Here is a 26724-nt window from a genome sequence, read left to right as displayed (position 1 = left end):
TACTACTACTACACTACCGATATACTACTACTACTACTACTACTACACTACCGATATACTACTACTACTACTACACTACCGATATACTACTACTACTACCGATATACTACTACTGATATACTGCTACTACTACTACTACCAATCTACTACTACTACTACCAATCTACTACTACTACTAATATACTGCTACAACAACACTACCAATATACTACTACTACTACTACTACCAATATACTACTTATACTACTACTACCAATATACTACTACCACCCATATACTACTACTACTACTACTACCACTATACTACTACTACTACCAATGTACTACTACTACTACCAATATACTACTACTACCACCAATATACTACTACCACCAATCTACTACTACTACTACTACCAATATACTACTACTACCAATATACTACTACCACCAATCTACTACTACTACTACCACCAATCTACTACTACTACTACTACCAATATACTACTACTACCAATATACTACTACCACCAATCTACTACTACTACCACCAATCTACTACTACTACCACCAATCTACTACTACTACTACCACCAATCTACTACTACTACTACCACCAATCTACTACTACTACTACTACTACCACCAATATACTACTACCACCAATATACTACTGCTACTACCACCAATCTACTACTACTACTACCACCAATCTACTACTACTACTACTACTACCACCAATCTACTACTACTACTACCACCAATCTACTACTACTACTACTACTACCACCAATCTACTACTACTACTACTACCACCAATCTACTACTACTACTACTACTACTACTACCACCAATCTACTACTACTACTACTACCACCAATATACTACTACTACTACTACCACCAATATACTACTACTACTACTACCACCAATATACTACTACTACTACTACCACCAATATACTACTACTACCACCAATATACTACTACTACTACCACCAATATACTACTACTACCACCAATATACTACTACTACCACCAATATACTACTACTACCACCAATATACTACTACTACTACTACCACCAATATACTACTACTACTACTACCACCAATATACTACTACTACTACTACCACCAATATACTACTACTACCACCAATATACTACTACTACCACCAATATACTACTACTACCACCAATATACTACTACTACCACCAATCTACTACTACTACCACCAATCTACTACTACTACTACTACCACCAATCTACTACTACTACTACCACCAATCTACTACTACTACTACCACCAATCTACTACTACTACCACCAATCTACTACTACTACTACCACCAATCTACTACTACTACTACCACCAATCTACTACTATTACTACCACCAATCTACTACTATTACTACCACCAATCTACTACTATTACTACCACCAATCTACTACTATTACTACCACCAATCTTCTACTACTACTACTACTACCACCAATCTACTACTACTACCACCAATCTACTACTACTACCACCAATCTACTACTACTACCACCAATCTACTACTACTACCACCAATCTACTACTACTACTACTACCACCAATCTACTACTACATCTACTACTACTACTACTACCACCAATCTACTACTACTACCACCAATCTACTACTACTACCACCAATCTACTACTACCACCAATCTACTACTACTACCACCAATCTACTACTACTACCACCAATCTACTACTACTACCACCAATCTACTACTACTATTACTACCACCAATATACTACTACTATTACTACCACCAATCTACTACTATTACTACCACCAATCTACTACTATTACTACCACCAATCTACTACTATTACTACCACCAATCTACTACTATTACTACCACCAATCTTCTACTACTACTACTACTACCACCAATCTACTACTACTACCACCAATCTACTACTACTACCACCAATCTACTACTACTACCACCAATCTACTACTACTACCACCAATCTACTACTACTACCACCAATCTACTACTACTACTACTACCACCAATCTACTACTACATCTACTACTACTACTACTACCACCAATCTACTACTACTACCACCAATCTACTACTACTACCACCAATCTACTACTACCACCAATCTACTACTACTACCACCAATCTACTACTACTACCACCAATCTACTACTACTACCACCAATCTACTACTACTACTACTACCACCAATATACTACTACTACTACTACCACCAATATACTACTACTACTACTACCACCAATATACTACTACTACTACTACCACCAATATACTACTACTACTACTACCACCAATATACTACTACTACTACTACCACCAATATACTACTACTACTACTACCACCAATATACTACTACTACTACTACTACCACCAATATACTACTACTACTACTACCACCAATATACTACTACTACTACTACCACCAATATACTACTACTACTACCACCAATATACTACTACTACTACCACCAATATACTACTACTACTACCACCAATATACTACTACTACCACCAATCTACTACTACTACCACCAATCTACTACTACTACTACCACCAATCTACTACTACTACTACCACCAATCTACTACTACTACTACCACCAATCTACTACTACTACTACCACCAATCTACTACTACTACTACCACCAATCTACTACTACTACTACCACCAATCTACTACTACTACTACCACCAATCTACTACTACTACTACTACCACCAATCTACTACTACTACTACTACCACCAATCTACTACTACTACTACTACCACCAATCTACTACTATTACTACCACCACCAATCTACTACTACTACCACCAATCTACTACTACTACCACCAATCTACTACTATTACTACCACCACCAATCTACTACTACTACCACCAATCTACTACTACTACCACCAATCTACTACTACTACCACCAATATACTACTACTACTACTACCACCAATATACTACTACTACCACCAATCTACTACTACTACTACTACTACTACTACCACCAATCTACTACTATTACTACCACCAATCTACTACTATTACTACCACCAATCTACTACTACTACCACCAACCTACTACTACTACCACCAATCTACTACTACTACTACTACTACCACCAACCTACTACTACTACCACCAATATACTACTACTACTACTACCACCAATCTACTACTACTACCACCAATATACTACTACTACCACCAATCTACTACTACTACCACCAATCTACTACTACTACCACCAATATACTACTACTACCACCAATATACTACTACTACCACCAATATACTACTACTACCACCAATATACTACTACTACCACCAATATACTACTACTACCACCAATATACTACTACTACCACCAATATACTACTACCACCACCAATATACTACTACCACCACCAATATACTACTACTACCACCAATATACTACTACTACCACCAATATACTACTACTACCACCAATATACTACTACTACCACCAATATACTACTACTACCACCAATATACTACTACTACCACCAATATACTACTACTACCACCAATCTACTACTACTACTACTACTACCACAATCTACTACTACTACTACCACCAATCTACTACTATTACTACTACCAATCTACTACTACTACTACTACCACCAATCTACTACTACTACTACTACCACCAATCTACTACTACTACTACTACCACCAATCTACTACTACTACTACTACTACCACCAATCTACTACTACTACTACTACTACTACCACCAATCTACTACTACTACTACTACTACCACCAATCTACTACTACTACCACCAATCTACTACTACTACTACCACCAATCTACTACTACTACTACTACCACCAATCTACTACTACTACTACTATTACTACCACCAATCTACTACTACTACTACTACTACCACCAATATACTACTACTACTACTACCACCAATATACTACTACTACTACTACTACCACCAATATACTACTACTACTACTACTACCACCAATATACTACTACTACTACTACCAATATACTACTACTACCACCAATATACTACTACTACCACCAATATACTACTACTACCACCAATCTACTACTACTACTACCACCAATCTACTACTACTATTACTACCACCAATCTACTACTACTATTACTACCACCAATCTACTACTACTATTACTACCACCAATCTACTACTACTATTACTACCACCAATCTACTACTACTATTACTACCACCAATATACTACTACTACTACTACCACCAATATACTACTACTACTACTACCACCAATATACTACTACTACTACTACTACCACCAATATACTACTACTACTACTACTACCACCAATATACTACTACTACTACTACCACCAATATACTACTACTACTACTACTACCACCAATATACTACTACTACCACCAATATACTACTACTACTACCACCAATCTACTACTACTATTACTACCACCAATCTACTACTACTATTACTACCACCAATCTACTACTACTACTACTACCAATCTACTACTACTACCACCAATCTACTACTACTACCACCAATCTACTACTACTACTACCACCAATCTACTACTACTACTACCACCAATCTAATACTACTACTACTACCACCAATCTAATACTACTACTACTACCACCAATCTACTACTACTACTACTACCACCAATCTACTACTACTACTACTACCACCAATCTACTACTACTACTACTACCACCAATCTACTACTACTACTACTACCACCAATCTACTACTACTACTACTACTACCACCAATCTACTACTACTACTACTACTACTACTACTACCAATATTACTACTACTACTACTACTACCAATATACTACTAATATACTACTACTACCAATATACTACTAATATCAATATACCACTACTACCAATATACTACTACTACTACTACCAATATACCACTACTACCAATATACTACCAATATACTACTACCACTACTACCAATATACTACTACCACTACTACCAATATACCACTACTACCAATATATCACTACTACCAATATACTACTACTACTACCAATATACTACTACTACCAATATACTACTACTACTACTACTACTACTACTACTACTGGTAGACTGACCCAGAAAGACCCCCAGCTGTAATCGCTGCCAAAGGTGATTCTAACTCAGGGACGTGTGAAATGTAATTTTCAAATATTTCTAAGAACAGCTTTTCACTTTGTCATTATGGGGTATTGTGATGTCATTATGGGGTATTGTGATGTCATTATGGGGTATTGTGATGTCATTATGGGGTATTGTGATGTCATTATGGGGTATTGTGATGTCATTATGGGGTATTTTGTGTAGGTGAGAGATTTTGTGGAATAAGTCCAGGGGTATGAATACATTCTGAAGGCTCTGTAACCCCATTCCCCACCCTCTCTCTCTCCTCTACTAGGTATAGAGGGTAGTGATGACGAGGCGTTGGATACTGGAGGTCAGGATGAAGAGGTGTCACGCTGGGAACAGGAGCAGATACGCAAAGGGATCAGCATCCCCCAGGTAACACACGCACCAGCATCCCCCAGGTAACACACGCACCAGCATCCCCCAGGTAACACACGCATCCCCCAGGTAACACACGCATCCCCCAGGTAACACACGCATCCCCCAGGTAACACACGCATCCCCCAGGTAACACACGCATCCCCCAGGTAACACACGCATCCCCCAGGTAACACACGCATCCCCCAGGTAACACACGCATCCCCCAGGTAACACACGCATCCCCCAGGTAACACACGCGCACCAGCATCCCCCAGGTAACACACGCGCACCAGCATCCCCCCCAGGTAACACACGCGCACCAGCATCCCCCCCAGGTAACACACGCGCACCAGCATCCCCCCCAGGTAACACACGCGCACCAGCATCCCCCCCAGGTAACACACGCGCACCAGCATCCCCCCCAGGTAACACACACGCGCACCAGCATCCCCCCCAGGTAACACACACGCGCACCAGCATCCCCCCCAGGTAACACACACGCGCACCAGCATCCCCCCCAGGTAACACACACGCGCACCAGCATCCCCCCCAGGTAACACACACGCGCACCAGCATCCCCCCCAGGTAACACACACGCGCACCAGCATCCCCCCCAGGTAACACACACGCGCACCAGCATCCCCCCCAGGTAACACACACGCGCACCAGCATCCCCCCCAGGTAACACACACGCGCACCAGCATCCCCCCCAGGTAACACACACGCGCACCAGCATCCCCCCCAGGTAACACACACGCGCACCAGCATCCCCCCCAGGTAACACACACGCGCACCAGCATCCCCCCCAGGTAACACACACGCGCACCAGCATCCCCCCCAGGTAACACACACGCGCACCAGCATCCCCCCCAGGTAACACACACGCGCACCAGCATCCCCCCCAGGTAACACACACGCGCACCAGCATCCCCCCCAGGTAACACACACGCGCACCAGCATCCCCCCCAGGTAACACACACGCGCACCAGCATCCCCCCCAGGTAACACACACGCGCACCAGCATCCCCCCCAGGTAACACACACGCGCACCAGCATCCCCCCCAGGTAACACACACGCGCACCAGCATCCCCCCCAGGTAACACACACGCGCACCAGCATCCCCCCCAGGTAACACACACGCGCACCAGCATCCCCCCCAGGTAACACACACGCGCACCAGCATCCCCCCCAGGTAACACACACGCGCACCAGCATCCCCCCCAGGTAACACACACGCGCACCAGCATCCCCCCCAGGTAACACACACGCGCACCAGCATCCCCCCCAGGTAACACACACGCGCACCAGCATCCCCCCCAGGTAACACACACGCGCACCAGCATCCCCCCCAGGTAACACACACGCGCACCAGCATCCCCCCCAGGTAACACACACGCGCACCAGCATCCCCCCCAGGTAACACACACGCGCACCAGCATCCCCCCCAGGTAACACACACGCGCACCAGCATCCCCCCCAGGTAACACACACGCGCACCAGCATCCCCCCCAGGTAACACACACGCGCACCAGCATCCCCCCCAGGTAACACACACGCGCACCAGCATCCCCCCCAGGTAACACACACGCGCACCAGCATCCCCCCCAGGTAACACACACGCGCACCAGCATCCCCCCCAGGTAACACACACGCGCACCAGCATCCCCCCCAGGTAACACACACGCGCACCAGCATCCCCCCCAGGTAACACACACGCGCACCAGCATCCCCCCCAGGTAACACACACGCGCACCAGCATCCCCCCCAGGTAACACACACGCGCACCAGCATCCCCCCCAGGTAACACACACGCGCACCAGCATCCCCCCCAGGTAACACACACGCGCACCAGCATCCCCCCCAGGTAACACACACGCGCACCAGCATCCCCCCCAGGTAACACACGCGCACCAGCATCCCCCCCAGGTAACACGCGCGCACCAGCATCCCCCCCAGGTAACACGCGCGCACCAGCATCCCCCCCAGGTAACACGCGCGCACCAGCATCCCCCCCAGGTAACACGCGCGCACCAGCATCCCCCCCAGGTAACACGCGCGCACCAGCATCCCCCCCAGGTAACACGCGCGCACCAGCATCCCCCCCAGGTAACACGCGCGCACCAGCATCCCCCCCAGGTAACACGCGCGCACCAGCATCCCCCCCAGGTAACACACGCGCGCACCAGCATCCCCCCCCCCAGGCAACACATGCGCGCACCAGCATCCCCCCCCCCAGGCAACACACACGCGCACCAGCATCCCCCCCCCCAGGTAACACACACGCGCACCAGCATCCCCCCCCCCCAGGTAACACACACGCGCACCAGCATCCCCCCCCCCCCCCCCCCCCCCAGGTAACACACACCAGCATCCCCCCCCCAGGTAACACACGCACCGTAGATATGATGATGATGTTGTTGTGTAGGTCCAGTCCTGCCAGCCAGACGACAACGGTAGCGTGTACTACCACAGCAGCAGCTACGACCCCCAGCAGCCCTACAGCTCTACCTACAGCCTGCCCTACTCCTACAGCAGCAAGCCTGAGGGTTGCACACTGGTCTACAGTGCCCCTGGCGGTGACCTCTCACCTGTCACTACTGACCTGATCAAGACACGCCTCAGAGACAGGTACCTGACCGATCCAGTACACTACTGACCCTAACGGTGACCTCTCACTACTGACCTGAGGAAGACATGTCTCAGAGACGGGTACCTGACCGATCCAGTACACTGACCCTAACGGTGACCTCTCACTACTGACCCTAACGGTGACCTCTCACTACTGACCCTAACGGTGACCTCTCACTACTGACCCTAACGGTGACCTCTCACTACTGACCCTAACGGTGACCTCTCACTACTGACCCTAACGGTGACCTCTCACTACTGACCCTAACGGTGACCTCTCACTACTGACCCTAACGGTGACCTCTCACTACTGACCTGGGGAAGACACGGTGCCTTTTGGAGAGACTTCAGCCCCTTCATTTTTTCCACATTTTGTTAAGTTACAGGTCTGAATTATTATGACTTAATTATTAATTAATTCCTTATTACTTATCCTAAATTGGATTCTGTAGTTTTTTTCCCCTCATCAATTGCCACAGAATACCCCATAAAGACTGTTCTATAAATAAAAAACAGGGATAAAAAGCATCAGTATTCAGACCCTTTACTCAGTACTTTGTTGAATCACCTTTGTGCAGCGATTACAGCCTCGAGTCTTCTTGGGTATGATGCTACAAGTTTGGCACACCTGTATTTGGGGAGTTTCTCCCATTCTACTCTGCAGATCCTCTCAAGCTCTGTCAGGTTGGATGGGGAGCGTTTCTGCACAGCTATTTTCAGGTCTCTCCAGAGATGTTCGATTGGGTTCAAGTCCGGATACTGGCTGGGCCACTCAAGAACATTCAGAGACTTGTCCTGAAGCCACTCCTGCGTTCCCTCGATCCTGTCTAGTCTTCCAGTCCCTGCCGCTGAAAAACATCCCCACAGCATGATGCTCCTACCACCATGCTTCACTGTAGGGATGGTGCCACCACCATGCTTCACTGTAGGGATGGTGCCACCACCATGCTTCACTGTAGGGATGGTGCCACCACCATGCTTCACCGTAGGGATGGTGCCACCACCATGCTTCACCGTAGGGATGGTGCCACCACCATGCTTCACCGTAGGCATGGTGCCACCACCATGCTTCACCGTAGGGATGGTGCCAGGTTTTCTCCAGATGTGTCACTTGACATTCAGGCCAAATAGTTCAATCTAGGTTTCATCAGACCAGAAAATCTTGTTTCTCATGGTCTGAGGTGCCTTTTGGCAAACTCCAAGCAGGCTGTCAGGGAGGCCACTTCTCAGTAAAAGCTATGTCTGGCCCCTCTACCATAAAAGCCTGATTGGCGAAGTGCTTCAGAGATGCTTGTCCTTCTGGAAGGTTCTCCCATCTCCACAGAGGAACTCTGGAGCTCTGTCAGTGACCATTGGGTTCTTGTTCACCTCCCTGTCCAAGGCCCTTCTCCCCCGATTGCTCAGTTTGGCCGGGCGGCCATCTCTAGGAAGAGTCTTGGTGGCTCCAGAATGATGGAGGCTACTGTGTTCTTGGGGACCTTCAATGCTGCAGACATTTTTTGGTACCCTTCCCCAGATCTGTACCTCGGAACAATCCTGTCTCTGAGCTCTACGGACAATTCCTCCGACCTCATGGATTGGTCTTTGCTCTGATGTGCACGGTCAGCTGTGGGACCTCATATAGACAGGTGTGTGCCTTTCCAAATCACGTCCAATCATTTGAATTCACCACAGGTGGACTCCAATCAAGTTGTAGAAACATCTCAAGGACGATCAATGGAAACAGGATGCACCTGAGCTCAATTTCCAGTCTCTTAGCAAAGGGTCTGAATACTATATATATAATATATATGTGTAAATAAGGTGTTTCTGGTATTTTTATTTTTTTAAACCTTTTCTTATTATGGGCTATTGTGTGTAGATTGAGGGATTTAAAAATATATATATTTTATATGTTTTTAATAAGTCTGTAACGTAACAAAATGTGGAAAAAGTTGAGGGGTTTGAATACTTTCCGACTGCATCAGATCCAGAATCCAGCGGTTGTCTACTGGTGGGTCGCGACCCCAAATTAGGTTTTGAATGAGTCTCTCGAGTGTCTGAATTAAGTCAAATAAAAAATATTATTATTTAAAAAATTATATAAAAAATACTCCAGTCTTGAAGTTACACCACTTTCTACCAGGTAGAAATTAAAATGGTCAAATTAATGATGACATCCTGAATTATTTCTCTTCAAATCATTCATCGAAAGCTTAGCATTATAGCCAATGTAAAGGTGGAACCGTTCCCTCTTTCATATCACTGTATTCTGCTCCAGTCCTGATTTTTAAAAGCTGGTTTATACACTGGCTACTCAACCCTGCACCTTAGATGCTACAGCTGGTCAATGTCTTCAACAGACGATCTATATAATTATCAAACATACATTACTAATGGAAAGGACCCTTTGTTGAAGTGTTAAAACACTCCTTTAGTAACACAATTGTATTTTATATTGTTATATTATATATTTATATATATATTATATTTATATATGTGGCATTCTATTGGTCGACAGAGCTTATGATCAGGCTAACTACACTGCTCCAAAAAAATAAAGGGAACATTTAAATAACACATCCTAGATCTGAATGAAGTCCTAAGTGGACAGTTTGATTTCACAGAAGTGTGATTGACTTGTTGGAGTTACATTGTGTTGTTTTAAGTGTTCCCTTTTATTTTTTTTTGAGCAGTGTAGTTAGCCTGATCACAGCTCTGTCGACCAATAGAATGCCACATCAGTTGTTAGACCTACTGTAAACCAAGCTTCGTGGGTTAATTTCACAGCAGTCACACCCTCTCTCTCTCTCCTGTCTGTCTGTCTGTCAAGGCTCAGATCCACTCAACTCACCCGGTCTGTCTCGTGTGTCGTCTTTTTCTCTCTAGGCTGAGCCAGATGCGTGTGGGGCATGATGCTAATGCTAAGCGCTACGATCAGATCCAGGAAGAACTCGAGGCAGCTCAGAACACCATTGGCCGGCTCGAGGGTTCATCCAATGACGACGCAGAACAGTATAAATTCTTGCAAGAAATGCGAGGGTATGTTCGAGACTTGCTTGAGTGTTTCGGCGAAAAGGTAAGGGAGAAATTCTCTGCCTCTCTTCTTCGTTTTGTCCTTTTTCTCTTTCGTTGTGGGTTAATATAATGTTTTATTAGTAACATAACAAATTTGATATGAACTTTGATGTAAAAAAAAAAATAGTTAATTTCTGCTTTAAATGAGATGCCTTTTTTTTAAATTATTTTTTTAGTTTAGAGCAATTTATTAGTTGCAGTAGACTTCCACTTGGTTGATCTTTTAACTGAATGTCTTTGATACTCATAGTGAGTGTCTGTATTACAATTATTAACCGCTACAATATTTATCATAAGATTAAAGAAAACGTTATAGTTTTAACATCTGACTGGTGTTAGTTCTACAGCAGGTGTTTTCTAGGTGTGACTCCAGAGAGGGGAGGAGGAGTCTCCTCGATGAACCTGCTAGCTAAACTGACCATCAGCTTCTCTCTCTCCTAACACTCACTTCCTCCTTCAGCTCTTCCTTAGTGGAATGATGCATGATGGTCAATGGAGTCTCTTTGGTGTGGGGGGGCTGAGGGCATTGTGATTTTTTAAAACTCACTCGACTGCGCAGTTTAAACTGTTTAGTGAAGTAAACCTGAAATATGATGTTGGACATGGTCCCGTTTTTATAGATTTAGAATGACTAAACGCCTCCGATTTGAAAAATAAACTACAACATTTAACATTTGACTGATATTCCTGTCTATAGTCACACCTCTCACCACAATTGGACGTGTCAACCTGTCAGTCAAGCGTCTCTCTCGGGCCCTTGCACCAATGAGGTCTCCCGGTGACCCGGCGGTCGGTCAGCCTGAGCAGGGCGTGTTCTGTGTGGAGGTCGGAGGTGACGTTTGGGCGTGTATGTTTCAGGTTCCCACCGTGGCGGAGCTGGAGGGCAACATGCACCAGTTACTAAGGCAACGGGCCTGTCGGCTGGTCCAGCGACGCCAGGATGATATTAAAGATGAATCGGCGGAGTTTGCAAGCCTTTCAAGTCAGTCCATCTTGAAGGTTTTTATTATTTACTTGAACGGCCTCGTTGGTTCTCTCTCTGTGTGTGTGTGGTGGTTGTGTGTGTGTGTGTGTGTGTGTGTGTGTGTGTACTTTCGAAGCCCCCCCCCCCCCCCCCCCACTCTTATTTTCCTTAAGTGTTAACCCCCAAACCCTTCTCATGTCTTCCTGTGTCTCCCGGTGTGTCTGTGTCTCCCGGTGTGTCTCCCGGTGTGTCTCCCGGTGTGTCTCCCGGTGTGTCTCCCGGTGTGTCTCCCGGTGTGTCTCCCGGTGTGTCTCCCGGTGTGTCTCCCGGTGTGTCTCCCGGTGTGTCTCCCGGTGTGTCTCCCGGTGTGTCTCCCGGTGTGTCTGTCGGTGTGTCTGTCGGTGTGTCTGTCGGTGTGTCTGTCGGTGTGTCTGTCGGTGTGTCTGTCGGTGTGTCTGTCGGTGTGTCTGTCGGTGTGTCTGTCTGTGTGTCTGTCTGTGTGTCTGTCTGTGTGTCTGTCTGTGTGTCTGTCTGTGTGTCTGTCTGTGTGTCTGTCTGTGTGTCTGTCTGTGTGTCTGTCTGTGTGTCTGTCGGTGTGTCTGTCGGTGTGTCTCTCTGTGTCTGTGTCTCTCTGTGTCTCCCTGTGTCTGTGTCTCTCTGTGTCTGTGTCTCTCTGTGTCTCCCTGTGTCTGTGTCTCGCCCCCGTGTGTGTCTGTCTCTTCCGGTGTCTCTTCCGGTGTGTCTCCCGGTGTGTCTGTGTGTCTCCCGGTGTGTCTGTGTGTCTCCCGGTGTGTCTGTGTGTCTCCCGGTGTGTCTGTGTGTCTCCCGGTGTGTCTGTGTGTCTCCCGGTGTGTCTGTGTGTCTCCCGGTGTGTCTGTGTGTCTCCCGGTGTGTCTGTGTGTCTCCCGGTGTGTCTGTGTGTCTCCCTGTGTCTGTGTCTCGCCCCCGTGTGTGTCTGTCTCTTCCGGTGTGTCTCCCGGTGTGTCTGTGTCTCCCGGTGTGTCTGTGTCTCCCCGTCTGTGAGTGGTGTGAGCCTCGTTGTCAAGTGAGCTTGGTGAGAGAGGGAGACGTGAGCTTTGTTCCGAGTCCTGACCGCACAGTGTGATGTGTAAAAGGTTGACGCTGTTTCAGCTCCTTCGTCTGTTGTGGCTCAGATGACTGTTACAGACAGAACCACAGACGGTCTGTCTGTAGTTGTCTGCAGACCTGTAGTCCTTTTATGTCACTGACCGAAAAAGACTATGACCGCAATGTCGGTGAGATTCAGACAGGTCCTAAAGTGAATGCTAATTAATAGGATGGTGCTGACCACAGACGGACAGGTAAGTGTGTGAAGTGGATTCAAGACAGTTGTGTGTCTCAGTGATGATCCAAGCAGAACAACAATGCCATTACGACAGTAGACCACGGACAGTGAATGTTTCTGCATTAGGACAGTAGACCAGGACAGTAGACCAGGACAGTGAATGTTTCTGCATTAGGACAGTAGACCGGGACAGTAGACCAGGACAGTGAATGTTTCTGCATTAGGACAGTAGACCAGAACAGTGGACCGGGACAGTGGACCGGGACAGTGGACCGTAGACCCGTGGACCGGGACAGTGGACCGTAGACCCGTGGACCGGGACAGTGGACCGGGACAGTTGGACTGTGGACCGGGACAGTAGACCCGTAGACCAGGACAGTAGACCCGTAGACCAGGACAGTAGACCAGTGGACCAGGACAGTAGACCAGTGGACCAGGACAGTGGACCATAGACCAGGACAGTGGACCAGGACAGTGGACCATAGACCGGGACAGTGGACCATAGACCAGGACAGTGGACCAGGACAGTGAAGGGGTTTAGATTCGTCAGTTCGGCTGATAATTATTAACTCGCATTTATAAATAAAGCACTATCTGATCCTGGTGTCAAATGCAGAAATGGCTTTTTCATGAAAAATGTATTGCATATTTATTTAGTCAGTACAAATTGTGTGTTGGCTAGTTCAGTCAGGTGAATGATTTGTAGGCTTAGAGTTGGGGGCGTTGTCTAGAATTTGAGCCGGATGGGGGTGGGGGTGGGGGGCGGAGTCTAGATTTGAGCCGGGTGGGGGAGTAGTCAAGAATTGAGCCAGGTGGGGGGCGGAGTCTAGATTTGAGCTAGGTGGGGGAGTAGTCTAGAATTGAGCCAGGTGGGGGAGTAGTCTAGAATTGAGCCAGGTGGGGGAGTAGTCTAGAATTGAGCCAGGTGGGGGAGTAGTCTAGAATTGAGCCAGGTGGGGGAGTAGTCTAGAATTGAGCCAGGTGGGGGAGTAGTCTAGAATTAAGCCGGGTGGGGGTGGAGGCGTAGTCTAGAATTGAGCCAGGTGGAGGTGGGGGAGTAGTCTATAATTGAGCCAGGTGGAGGTGGGGGCGTAGTCTAGGTGAGGGTGGGGGCGTAGTCTAGAATTGAGCCAGGTGGGGGCGTAGTTTAGAATTGAGACAGGTGGGGGCATAGTCTAGAATTGAGCCAGGTGGGGGAGTAGTCTAGAATTGAGCCAGGTGGGGGAGTAGTCTAGAATTAAGCCGGGTGGGGGTGGAGGCGTAGTCTAGAATTGAGCCAGGTGGAGGTGGGGGAGTAGTCTATAATTGAGCCAGGTGGGGGAGTAGTCTATAATTTGAGCCAGGTGGGGGCGTAGTCTATAATTTGAGCCAGGTGGGGGTGGGGGAGTAGTCTAGAATTGAGCCAGGTGGAGGTGGAGGGCGTAGTCTAGAATTGAGCCAGGTGAGGGCGTAGTCTAGAATTGAGCCAGGTGGGGGCGTAGTCTAGATTTGAGCCAGGTGGAGGTGGGGGCGTAGTCTAGATTTGAGCCAGGTGGAGGTGGGGGCGTAGTCTAGGTGAGGGTGGGGGCGTAGTCTAGAATTGAGCCGGGTGGGGGCGTAGTCTAGAATTGAGCCAGGTGGGGGCGTAGTCTATAATTGAGCCAGGTGGGGGCGTAGTCTAGAATTGAGACAGGTGGAGGTGGGGGCGTAGTCTAGGTGTGGGTGGGGGCGTAGTCTAGAATTGAGCCAGGTGGGAGCGTAGTCTAGAATTGAGCCAGGTGGGGGCGTAGTCTAGATTTGAGACAGGTGGAGGTGGGGGCGTAGTCTAGGTGTGGGTGGGGGCGTAGTCTAGAATTGAGACAGGTGGGGGCGTAGTTTAGAATTGAGACAGGTGGGGGCATAGTCTAGAATTGAGACGGGTGGGGGCGTAGTCTAGAATTGAGACGGGTGGGGGCGTAGTCTAGAATTGAGACGGGTGGGGGCGTAGTCTAGAATTGAGACGGGTGGGGGCGTAGTCTAGAATTGAGACGGGTGGGGGCGTAGTCTAGAATTGAGACGGGTGGGGGCGTAGTCTAGAATTGAGACAGGTGGAGGTGGGGGCGTAGTCTAGATTTGAGCCGGGTGGGGGGCGTAGTCTAGATTTGAGCCAGGTGGGGGCGTAGTCTAGTTGGGGGTGGGGGCGTAGTCTAAGTGGGGGTGTAGTCTAGAATTGAGCCAGGTTTGGGGGGGGGGGGCGTAGTCTAGGAGGGGGTGTAGTCTAGAATTGAGCCAGGTGGGGGCGTAGTCTAGTTGGGGGTGGGGGCGTAGTCTAAGTGGGGGTGTAGTCTAGAATTGAGACAGGTGGGGGCGTAGTCTAGAATTGAGACGGGTGGGGGGCGTAGTCTAGAATTGAGACGGGTGGGGGGCGTAGTCTAGAATTGAGACGGGTGGGGGGCGTAGTCTAGAATTGAGACGGGTGGGGGGCGTAGTCTAGAATTGAGACGGGTGGGGGGCGTAGTCTAGAATTGAGACGGGTGGGGGGCGTAGTCTAGAATTGAGACGGGTGGGGGGCGTAGTCTAGAATTGAGACGGGTGGGGGGCGTAGTCTAGAATTGAGACGGGTGGGGGGCGTAGTCTAGAATTGAGACGGGTGGGGGCGTAGTCTAGAATTGAGACGGGTGGGGGGCGTAGTCTAGAATTGAGGGGGGTGGGGGCGTAATCTAGGTGGGGGTGGGGGTGTAGTCTAGATTTGAGCCGGGTGGGGGGCGTAGTCTAGATTTGAATCAGGTGGGGGTGTAGTCTAGGTGGGGGTGGGGGGCGTAGTCTAGATTTGAGACGGGTGGGGGTGGGGGCGTAATCTAGGTGGGGGTGGGGGTGTAGTCTAGATTTGAGCCGGGTGGGGGGGCGTAGTCTAGATTTGAATCAGGTGGGGGTGTAGTCTAGGTGGGGGTGGGGGGCGTAGTCTAGATTTGAATCAGGTGGGGGTGTAGTCTAGGTGGGGGTGGGGGGCGTAGTCTAGATTTGAGCCAGGTGGGGGTGGGGGGCGTAGTCTAGATTTGAGCCAGGTGGGGGTGGGGGGCGTAGTCTAGATTTGAGCCAGTGGGGGGCGTAGTGTAGATTTGAGCCAGGTGGGGGGCGTAGTCTAGATTTGAATCAGGTGGGGGTGTAGTCTAGGTGGGGGTGGGGGGCGTAGTCTAGATTTGAGCCAGGTGGGGGTGGGGGGCGTAGTCTAGATTTGAGCCAGGTGGGGGTGGGGGGCGTAGTGTAGATTTGAGCCAGGTGGGGGGCGTAGTGTAGATTTGAGCCAGGTGGGGGGCGTAGTCTAGATTTGAGCCAGGTGGGGGTGGGGGGCGTAGTGTAGATTTGAGCCAGGTGGGGGGCGTAGTGTAGATTTGAGCCAGGTGGGGGGCGTAGTCTAGATTTGAGCCAGGTGGGGGGCGTAGTGTAGATTTGAGCCAGGTGGGGGGCGTAGTGTAGATTTGAGCCAGGTGGGGGGCGTAGTGTAGATTTGAGCCAGGTGGGGGGCGTAGTGTAGATTTGAGCCAGGTGGGGGGCGTAGTGTAGATTTGAGCCGGGTGGGGGGCGTAGTCTAGAATTGAGCCAGGTGGGAGTGGGGGCGTAGACTAGGTGGGGGTGGGGACGTAGTCTAGAATTGAGCCAGGTGGGAGTGGGGGTGTAGTCTAGAATTGAGCCAGGTTTGGGGGGGGGCGGCGTAGTCTAGGAGGGGGTGTAGTCTAGAATTGAGCCAGGTTGGGGGGGGGGGGTGTAGTCTAGAATTGAGCCAGGGGGGGGGGGCGTAGTCTAGTTGGGGGTGGGGGTGTAGTCTAGATTTGAGCCAGGTGGAGGTGGGGGCGTAGTCTAGGTGGGGGTGGGGACGTAGTCTAGAATTGAGCCAGGTGGGGGGGGGGGTGATCTCTGTCCCGTCCTCAGGTCTCTAACCTTCCACCTGTCTCTTCCAGGTAAGGCTGTGATGGCTCCTAACCTCATGTCTGTTGACTCGTTTGGGAGAGACAGGACAGTCTATCAGGAGCACGCCAGACAGAGAAGGATCGCTGAACGGGAAGCCAGACGGTACGATGCTACTTTAAATATCAATATTCAGTCAGTTTAAATGTTTGTTTTATTTATTTTATTTCCCCTTTATTTAACCGGGTAGGCCAGTTGAGAGCAAGTTCTCATTTACAATTGCGACCTGGCCAAGATAAAGCAAAGCAGTTCGACAGATACAACGACACAGAGTTACACATGGAGTAAAACAAACATACAGTCAATAATACAGTAGAAAAAAAGTCTATATACAGTGTGTGCAAATCGCGTGATGAGGTAAGGCAATACATAGTTTCGCTACTATGGTCTATGTTGAGGTGAGGGCTTTCTATCAGGAGAACTCCAGATGGGAGGATTGCAGAGCGGGAGACACGAGGGTACTACCCTTAGCTGACGTTCTAATCCCAAATGGCACACTATTCCCTATATAGTGCACTACTTTAGACCAGAGCCTTATGGCACCCTATTCCCTATATAGTGCACTACTTTAGACCAGGGCCTATAGGTGTCTAGCTGGAGCGCAGATAAAACATCTGAAATATCTTTTGAACCTCTCTGGGATATGTGGGACGGTGTCCCACCTGGCCAACATCCAGGGAAAATGCAGAGCTCCAAATTAAAATAAATTCATTAAATCACACATGTAAGATAGCAAATTAAAGATACACTCGTTGTGAATCCAGCCAACATGTCAGATTTAAAAAAGGCTTTTCAGGGTGAAAGCAAACGATGCTATTATCTGAGGATCGCACCTTCATAAGCTAAGAGAGAGAACATTTCAACCCTGCAGGCGCGACAAAACGCAGAAATAAAAACATAATTCATGCCTTACCTTTGACGAGCTTCTTCTGTTGGCACTCCAATATGTCCCATAAACGTCACAAATGGTCCTTTTGCTCGATTAATTCCGTCTATATATATCCAAAATTTTCATTTATTTGGTGCGTTTGATCCAGAAAAACACTGGTTCCAACTTGCGCTACGCTACGTGACTACAAAATATCTCAAAAGTTACCTGTAAACTTTGCCAAAACATTTCAAACTACTTTTGTAATACAACTTCAGGTATCACTGGTGACATCCAGTGGAAGCGATAGGAACTGCAGGAAGGTCCCTGAGAAATCTGGATTCCCAATGAAATCTCATTGAAAAAAGTGACCTAAAAAAAAAAAAATCTGAATGGTTTGTCCTCGGGGTTTCGCCTGCTACATAAGTTCTGTTATACTCACAGACATGATTCAAACAGTTTTAGAAACTTCAGAGTGTTTTATATCCAAATCTACTAATAATATGCATATCTTGTCTTCTGGGGATGAGTAGCAGGCAGTTGAATTTGGGCATGCATTTCATCCGGATGTGAAAATACTGCCCCCTTTCACCAAGAAGTTAAACAGAACTATGCTGTCCTCTAGTGTTGAATTGTAGTTATCCCATGTTGAATGTACTCATCATATCAAACATGCTGTGAATACAACCCTCCTCTACCATAGACTTCTCCCCTTGGGGTGTGTCTCATTATACAACCCCCCCTACCATAGACTTCTCCCCTTGGGGTGTGTCTCATTATACAACCCCCCCTACCATAGACTTCTCCCCTTGGGGTGTGTCTCATTATATAACCCCCCCTACCATAGACTTCTCCCCTTGGGGTGTGTCTCATTATACAACCCTCCCCTACCATAGACTTCTCCCCTTGGGGTGTGTCTCATTATACAACCCCCTACCATAGTCTTGTCCCCTTGGGGTGTGTCTCATTATACAACCCCCTACCATAGTCATGTCCCCTTGGGGTGAGTCCCAATAGTCTGAAGCGCCTCTGTCTCCTTTATCTGCTCTGATGTGAAAGAGCTGGATTGGTGAAAGTCGATAGCTGGTAGGCGTCCATCACTGAAAGAGAGGTCGTCACTACATTATCGATAGCAGTTCTGAACGACCCAAATGGGTTTTATCACTACAACAATGTCAAACCAAAAATAAGTTGAACCATTTTGTTGCAGAGGGATTTATCATTGAAAAGTTGAGTATTGCTTTTTAAATGCTGAAGGTATCTCCAGACTTACTTATGCGGCCCAGTGCCCTACACGCGGCCCAGTGCCCTACACGCGGCCCAGTCCCCTACATGCGGCCCAGTCCCCTACACGCGGCCCCTACATGCGGCCCAGTGCCCTACACGCGGCCCGGTGCCCTGCACGCGGCCCGGTGCCTTGCACGCGGCCCGGTGCCCTGCACGCGGCCCGGTGCCCTGCACGCGGCCCGGTCCCCTGCACGCAGCCCAGTCCCCTACACGCGGCCCCTACACGCGGCCCAGTGCCCTACATGCGGCCCAGTGCCCTACACGCACTCTCACCTACACGCGGCCCGGTGCCCTACACGCGGCCCGGTGCCCTACACGCGGCCCGGTGCCCTACACGCGGCCCGGTGCCCTACACGCGGCCCGGTGCCCTACACGCGGCCCCTACACGCGGCCCAGTGCCCTACATGCGGCCCAGTGCCCTACACGCACTCTCACCTACACGCGGCCCGGTGCCCTACACGCGGCCCGGTGCCCTACACGCGGCCCGGTGCCCTACACGCGGCCCCTACACGCGGCCCAGTGCCCTACATCTTGATAACAAAATAGGTAGTGGTTGACCAGATGGTTTTCAACTTCATCTGGAAAAATCGTACACTTTATATTAGGAAATCGTCGTTATTAACACATGAATATGGTGGTCTCAATTTGTTTTTAGATTTTCCTACTTTGAATAATGCTTTTAAGATAAATTGGATAGATAAATGTTTTTTTTTAAAGAATCCAACTTCAATTTTGAAATTTCATCCCTCGTATCTCCTCCCGTTTTGGTGACTTCAATTGTGTTACTTTGTAACTGTAACATTGATTTGATTCCTGCAAAAATTGATCTGCTTTTCACAGACAAGTATTCTTAGCCTGGTCATTAATATATAAACACAATTTTCCTCCACATAGGTATTTAATTTGGAACAATAAGGATATTTTGAATAGAAACAAGTCTTTATTTTCTAAGAATTGGTTCAATAATCATATCCTGCTGGTGAGTCAACTTTTTAATGCAGAAAGACTTGTTACTCAATTATGAGGAATTTTTATCTCGGTACAAATATCCCTGTTACACCTAGAGAGTTCGTCTTTGATGCTATTCCATCTGGAACTCTCATGTTGTATAGAGGTGTAACCAGACCTCACCTTGTTGACCTGCCCTCCTAGAGAGTTCTCCATAGTCTCTGATGCTGTTCCATCTGGACCTCTCATGTTGTATAGAGGTGCAGGCAGACCTCACCTTGTTGACCTGCCCTCCTAGAGAGTTCTCCATAGTCTCTGATGCTGTTCCATCTGGACCTCTCATGTTGTATAGAGGTGCAGGCAGACCTCACCTTGTTGACCTGCCCTCCTAGAGAGTTCTCCATAGTCTCTGATGCTGTTCCATCTGGACCTCTCATGTTGTATAGAGGTGTAACCAGACCTCACCTTGTTGACCTGCCCTCCTAGAGAGTTCTCCATAGTCTCTGATGCTGTTCCATCTGGACCTCTCATGTTGTATAGAGGTGTAACCAGACCTCACCTTGTTGACCTGCCCTCCTAGAGAGTTCTCCATAGTCTCTGATGCTGTTCCATCTGGACCTCTCATGTTGTATAGAGGTGCAGGCAGACCTCACCTTGTTGACCTGCCCTCCTAGAGAGTTCTCCATAGTCTCTGATGCTGTTCCATCTGGACCTCTCATGTTGTATAGAGGTGCAGGCAGACCTTACCTTGTTGACCTGCCCTCCTAGAGAGTTCTCCATAGTCTCTGATGCTGTTCCATCTGGACCTCTCATGTTGTATAGAGGTGCAGGCAGACCTCACCTTGTTGACCTGCCCTCCTAGAGAGTTCTCCATAGTCTCTGATGCTGTTCCATCTGGACCTCTCATGTTGTATAGAGGTGTAACCAGACCTCACCTTGTTGACCTACCCTCCTAGAGAGTTCTCCATAGTCTCTGATGCTGTTCCATCTGGACCTCTCATGTTGTATAGAGGTGCAGGCAGACCTCACCTTGTTGACCTGCCCTCCTAGAGAGTTCTCCATAGTCTCTGATGCTGTTCCATCTGGACCTCTCATGTTGTATAGAGGTGTAACCAGACCTCACCTTGTTGACCTACCCTCGCTTAATCCAGTTGACTCTCCAATAGGGAAACTATGTTTCTCCTTGTTCCCTCAGAACAACAGATACGTGCTTTATTTCAACGGGAGATTGTATCCATTCCTTATGTCACAACTTCACTATCTGTTGGGGGGGGGGGGGGGGGGGTCTGGTTATTACCACACATATACCTGCTTGTTAACAAAGTCAGAGGTCTCTTTTCAGAATGATCCATAAGTATTACACTGCCTTTCATTAACATTGATTGTCATTTTTGTGTTGAGCATCCAGAAACAAGTTTTGTATTTATTTTGGCATTGTCTACATGTAAAACAATTATGGAAAGATATTCAGTTTTATAAATGTTAATTGTCTTGATGACTTTTGACTTAAAAAAAAAAAAAAATACAAAGTCTTGTGTGATTGGCTGAAGTTGTTTGTGGGTGTGTCTAGAACGCGGCGGCGGCAGGCGCGGGAGCAGAACGGGAAGAGGGCAGAGCATCTAGAGGGGCTGTCCTCCGACGATGAGGAGACATCGACTGACCTCACATCATACTGTCTGGAGAGAGGTACCTTCTACCCTCTCACCTCCAGACCCTTCTACCCTCTCACCTCCAGACCCTTCTACCCTCTCACCTCCAGACCCTTCTACCCTCTCACCTCCAGACCCTTCTACCCTCTCACCTCCAGACCCTTCTACCCTCTCACCTCCAGACCCTTCTACCCTCTCACCTCCAGACCCTTCTACCCTCTCACCTCCAGACCCTTCTACCCTCTCACCTCCAGACCCTTCTACCCTCTCACCTTCAGACCCTTCTACCCTCTCACCTCCAGACCCTTCTACCCTCTCACCTCCAGACCCTTCTACCCTCTCACCTCCAGACCCTTCTACCCTCTCACCTCTAGACCCTTCTACCCTCTCACCTCCAGACCCTTCTACCCTCTCACCTCCAGACCCTTCTACCCTCTCACCTCCAGACCCTTCTACCCTCTCACCTCCAGACCCTTCTACCCTCTCACCTCCAGACCCTTCTACCCTCTCACCTCCAGACCCTTCTACCCTCTCACCTCCAGACCCTTCTACCCTCTCACCTCCAGACCCTTCTACCCTCTCACCTCCAGACCCTTCTACCCTCTCACCTCCAGACCCTTCTACCCTCTCACCTCCAGACCCTTCTACCCTCTCACCTCCAGACCCTTCTACCCTCTCACCTCCAGACCCTTCTACCCTCTCACCTCCAGACCCTTCTACCCTCTCACCTCCAGACCCTTCTACTACCCTCTCACCTCCAGACCCTTCTACTACCCTCTCACCTCCAGACCCTTCTACTACCCTCTCACCTCCAGACCCTTCTACCCTCTCACCTCCAGACCCTTCTACCCTCTCACCTCCAGACCCTTCTACCCTCTCACCTCCAGACCCTTCTACCCTCTCACCTCCAGACCCTTCTACCCTCTCACCTCCAGACCCTTCTACCCTCTCACCTCCAGACCCTTCTACCCTCTCACCTCCAAACCCTTCTAACCTCTCACCTCCAGACCCTTCTACCCTCTCACCTCCAGACCCTTCTACCCTCTCACCTCCAGACCCTTCTACCCTCTCACCTCCAGACCCTTCTACCCTCTCACCTCCAGACCCTTCTACCCTCTCACCTCCAGACCCTTCTACTACCCTCTCACCTCCAGACCCTTCTACTACCCTCTCACCTCCAGACCCTTCTACTACCCTCTCACCTCCAGACCCTTCTACTACCCTCTCACCTCCAGACCCTTCTACTACCCTCTCACCTCCAGACCCTTCTACTACCCTCTCACCTCCAGACCCTTCTACTACCCTCTCACCTCCAGACCCTTCTACTACCCTCTCACCTCCAGACCCTTCTACTACCCTCTCACCTCCAGACCCTTCTACTACCCTCTCACCTCCAGACCCTTCTACTACCCTCTCACCTCCAGACCCTTCTACTACCCTCTCACCTCCAGACCCTTCTACTACCCTCTCACCTCCAGACCCTTCTACTACCCTCTCACCTCCAGACCCTTCTACTACCCTCTCACCTCCAGACCCTTCTACTACCCTCTCACCTCCAGACCCTTCTACTACCCTCTCACCTCCAGACCCTTCTACTACCCTCTCACCTCCAGACCCTTCTACTACCCTCTCACCTCCAGACCCTTCTACCCTCTCACCTCCAGACCCTTCTACCCTCTCACCTTCAGACCCTTCTACCTTCAGACCCTTCTACCCTCTCACCTCCAGACCCTTCTACCCTCTCACCTCCAGACCCTTCTACCCTCTCACCTCCAGACCCTTCTACCCTCTCACCTCCAGACCCTTCTACCCTCTCACCTCCAGACCCTTCTACCCTCTCACCTCCAGACCCTTCTACCCTCTCACCTCCAGACCCTTCTACCCTCTCACCTCCAGACCCTTCTACCCTCTCACCTCCAGACCCTTCTACCCTCTCACCTCCAGACCCTTCTACCTTCAGACCCTTCTACCCTCTCACCTTCAGACCCTTCTACCTTCAGACCCTTCTACCCTCTCACCTTCAGACCCTCTCACCTTCAGACCCTCTCACCTTCAGACCCTCTCACCTTCAGACCCTTCTACCTCCAGACCCTTCTACCCTCTCACCTTCAGACCCTTCTACCCTCTCACCTCCAGACCCTTCTACCCTCTCACCTCCAGACCCTTCTACCCTCTCACCTCCAGACCCTTCTACCCTCTCACCTCCAGACCCTTCTACCCTCTCACCTCCAGACCCTTCTACCCTCTCACCTCCAGACCCTTCTACCCTCTCACCTCCAGACCCTTCTACCCTCTCACCTCCAGACCCTTCTACCCTCTCACCTCCAGACCCTTCTACCCTCTCACCTCCAGACCCTTCTACCCTCTCACCTCCAGACCCTTCTACCCTCTCACCTCCAGACCCTTCTACCCTCTCACCTTCAGACCCTTCTACCCTCTCACCTTCAGACCCTTCTACCCTCTCACCTTCAGACCCTTCTACCTTCAGACCCTTCTACCCTCTCACCTCCAGACCCTTCTACCCTCTCACCTCCAGACCCTTCTACCCTCTCACCTCCAGACCCTTCTACCCTCTCACCTCCAGACCCTTCTACCCTCTCACCTCCAGACCCTTCTACCCTCTCACCTCCAGACCCTTCTACCCTCTCACCTCCAGACCCTTCTACCCTCTCACCTCCAGACCCTTCTACCTTCAGACCCTTCTACCCTCTCACCTTCAGACCCTTCTACCTTCAGACCCTTCTACCCTCTCACCTTCAGACCCTCTCACCTTCAGACCCTCTCACCTTCAGACCCTCTCACCTTCAGACCCTTCTACCTCCAGACCCTTCTACCCTCTCACCTTCAGACCCTTCTACCCTCTCACCTCCAGACCCTTCTACCCTCTCACCTTCAGACCCTTCTACCCTCTCACCTCCAGACCCTTCTACCCTCTCACCTCCAGACCCTTCTACCCTCTCACCTCCAGACCCTTCTACCCTCTCACCTCCAGACCCTTCTACCCTCTCACCTCCAGACCCTTCTACCCTCTCACCTCCAGACCCTTCTACCCTCTCACCTCCAGACCCTTCTACCCTCTCACCTCCAGACCCTTCTACCCTCTCACCTCCAGACCCTTCTACCCTCTCACCTCCAGACCCTTCTACCCTCTCACCTCCAGACCCTTCTACCCTCTCACCTTCAGACCCTTCTACCTTCTCAGACCCTTGTTTAGTGTGATATGTTGATCCCCAGATCGTATAGTGCGATATGTTGATCCTGTTTATCCCCAGATCGTATAGTGCGAAATGTTGATCCTGTTTATCCCCAGATCGTATAGTGTGATATGTTGATCCCCAGATCGTATAGTGTGATATGTTGATCCCCAGATCGTATAGTGCGATATGTTGATCCCCAGATCGTATAGTGTGATATGTTGATCCCCAGATCGTATAGTGCGATATGTTGATCCTGTTTATCCCCAGATCGTATAGTGCGATATGTTGATCCTGTTTATCCCCAGATCGTATAGTGTGATGTTGATCCTGTTTATCCCCAGATCGTATAGTGTGATATGTTGATCCTGTTTGTCCCCAGATCGTATAGTGTGATATGTTGATCCTGTTTATCCCCAGATCGTATAGTGCGATATGTTGATCCTGTTTATCCCCAGATCGTATAGTGCGATATGTTGATCCTGTTTATCCCCAGATCGTATAGTGTGATATGTTGATCCTGTTTATCCCCAGATCGTATAGTGTGATATGTTGATCCTGTTTATCCCCAGATCGTATAGTGTGATATGTTGATCTTGTTTATCCCCAGATCGTATAGTGTGATATGTTCATCCCGAGATCGTATAGTGTGATATGTTGATCCTGTTTATCCCCAGATCGTACAGTGCGATATGTTGATCCTGTTTATCCCCAGATCGTACAGTGCGATATGTTGATCCTGTTTATCCCCAGATCGTATAGTGTGATATGTTGATCCTGTTTATCCCCAGATCGTATAGTGTGATATGTTGATCCTGTTTATCCCCAGATCGTATAGTGTGATATGTTGATCCTGTTTATCCCCAGATCGTATAGTGTGATATGTTGATCCTGTTTATCCCCAGATCGTATAGTGCGATATGTTGATCCTGTTTATCCCCAGATCGTATAGTGCGATATGTTGATCCTGTTTATCCCCAGATCGTATAGTGTGATATGTTGATCCTGTTTATCCCCAGATCGTATAGTGTGATATGTTGATCCCCAGATCGTATAGTGTGATATGTTGATCCTGTTGATCCCCAGATCGTATAGTGTGATATGTTGATCCCCAGATCGTATAGTGTGATATGTTGATCCTGTTTATCCCCAGATCGTATAGTGTGATATGTTGATCCTGTTTATCCCCAGATCGTATAGTGTGATATGTTTATCCCCAGATCGTATAGTGTGATATGTTGATCCCCAGATCGTATAGTGTGATATGTTGATCCCCAGATCGTATAGTGCGATATGTTGATCCTGTTTATCCCCAGATCGTATAGTG

At 48.7% G+C, this 26724-nt stretch overlaps 1 protein-coding gene across 2 annotated transcripts in view; it reads left to right on the top strand.

The window, feature by feature from the left end:
• paxbp1 (PAX3 and PAX7 binding protein 1) overlaps window positions 1-26724 on the top strand; it is a 55324-nt gene that overhangs the window by 8565 nt on the left and 20035 nt on the right. For both annotated transcript variants that reach the window (XM_036967392.1, XM_036967393.1), the window contains exons 5-10: window positions 5483-5586; window positions 7998-8200; window positions 11069-11258; window positions 12116-12239; window positions 17445-17556; window positions 22125-22240. In XM_036967392.1, coding sequence (XP_036823287.1) covers window positions 5483-5586; window positions 7998-8200; window positions 11069-11258; window positions 12116-12239; window positions 17445-17556; window positions 22125-22240 — 849 coding nt within the window. The remainder of the gene's footprint in view (window positions 1-5482; window positions 5587-7997; window positions 8201-11068; window positions 11259-12115; window positions 12240-17444; window positions 17557-22124; window positions 22241-26724) is intronic.

This window comes from Oncorhynchus mykiss, chromosome Y (genome assembly GCF_013265735.2).
Source record: "Oncorhynchus mykiss isolate Arlee chromosome Y, USDA_OmykA_1.1, whole genome shotgun sequence".
Lineage (NCBI taxonomy): Eukaryota > Metazoa > Chordata > Actinopteri > Salmoniformes > Salmonidae > Oncorhynchus > Oncorhynchus mykiss.
The sequence above is the reverse complement of the archived record's forward strand: the minus strand, read 5'-3'. Positions and strand labels throughout refer to the sequence as shown.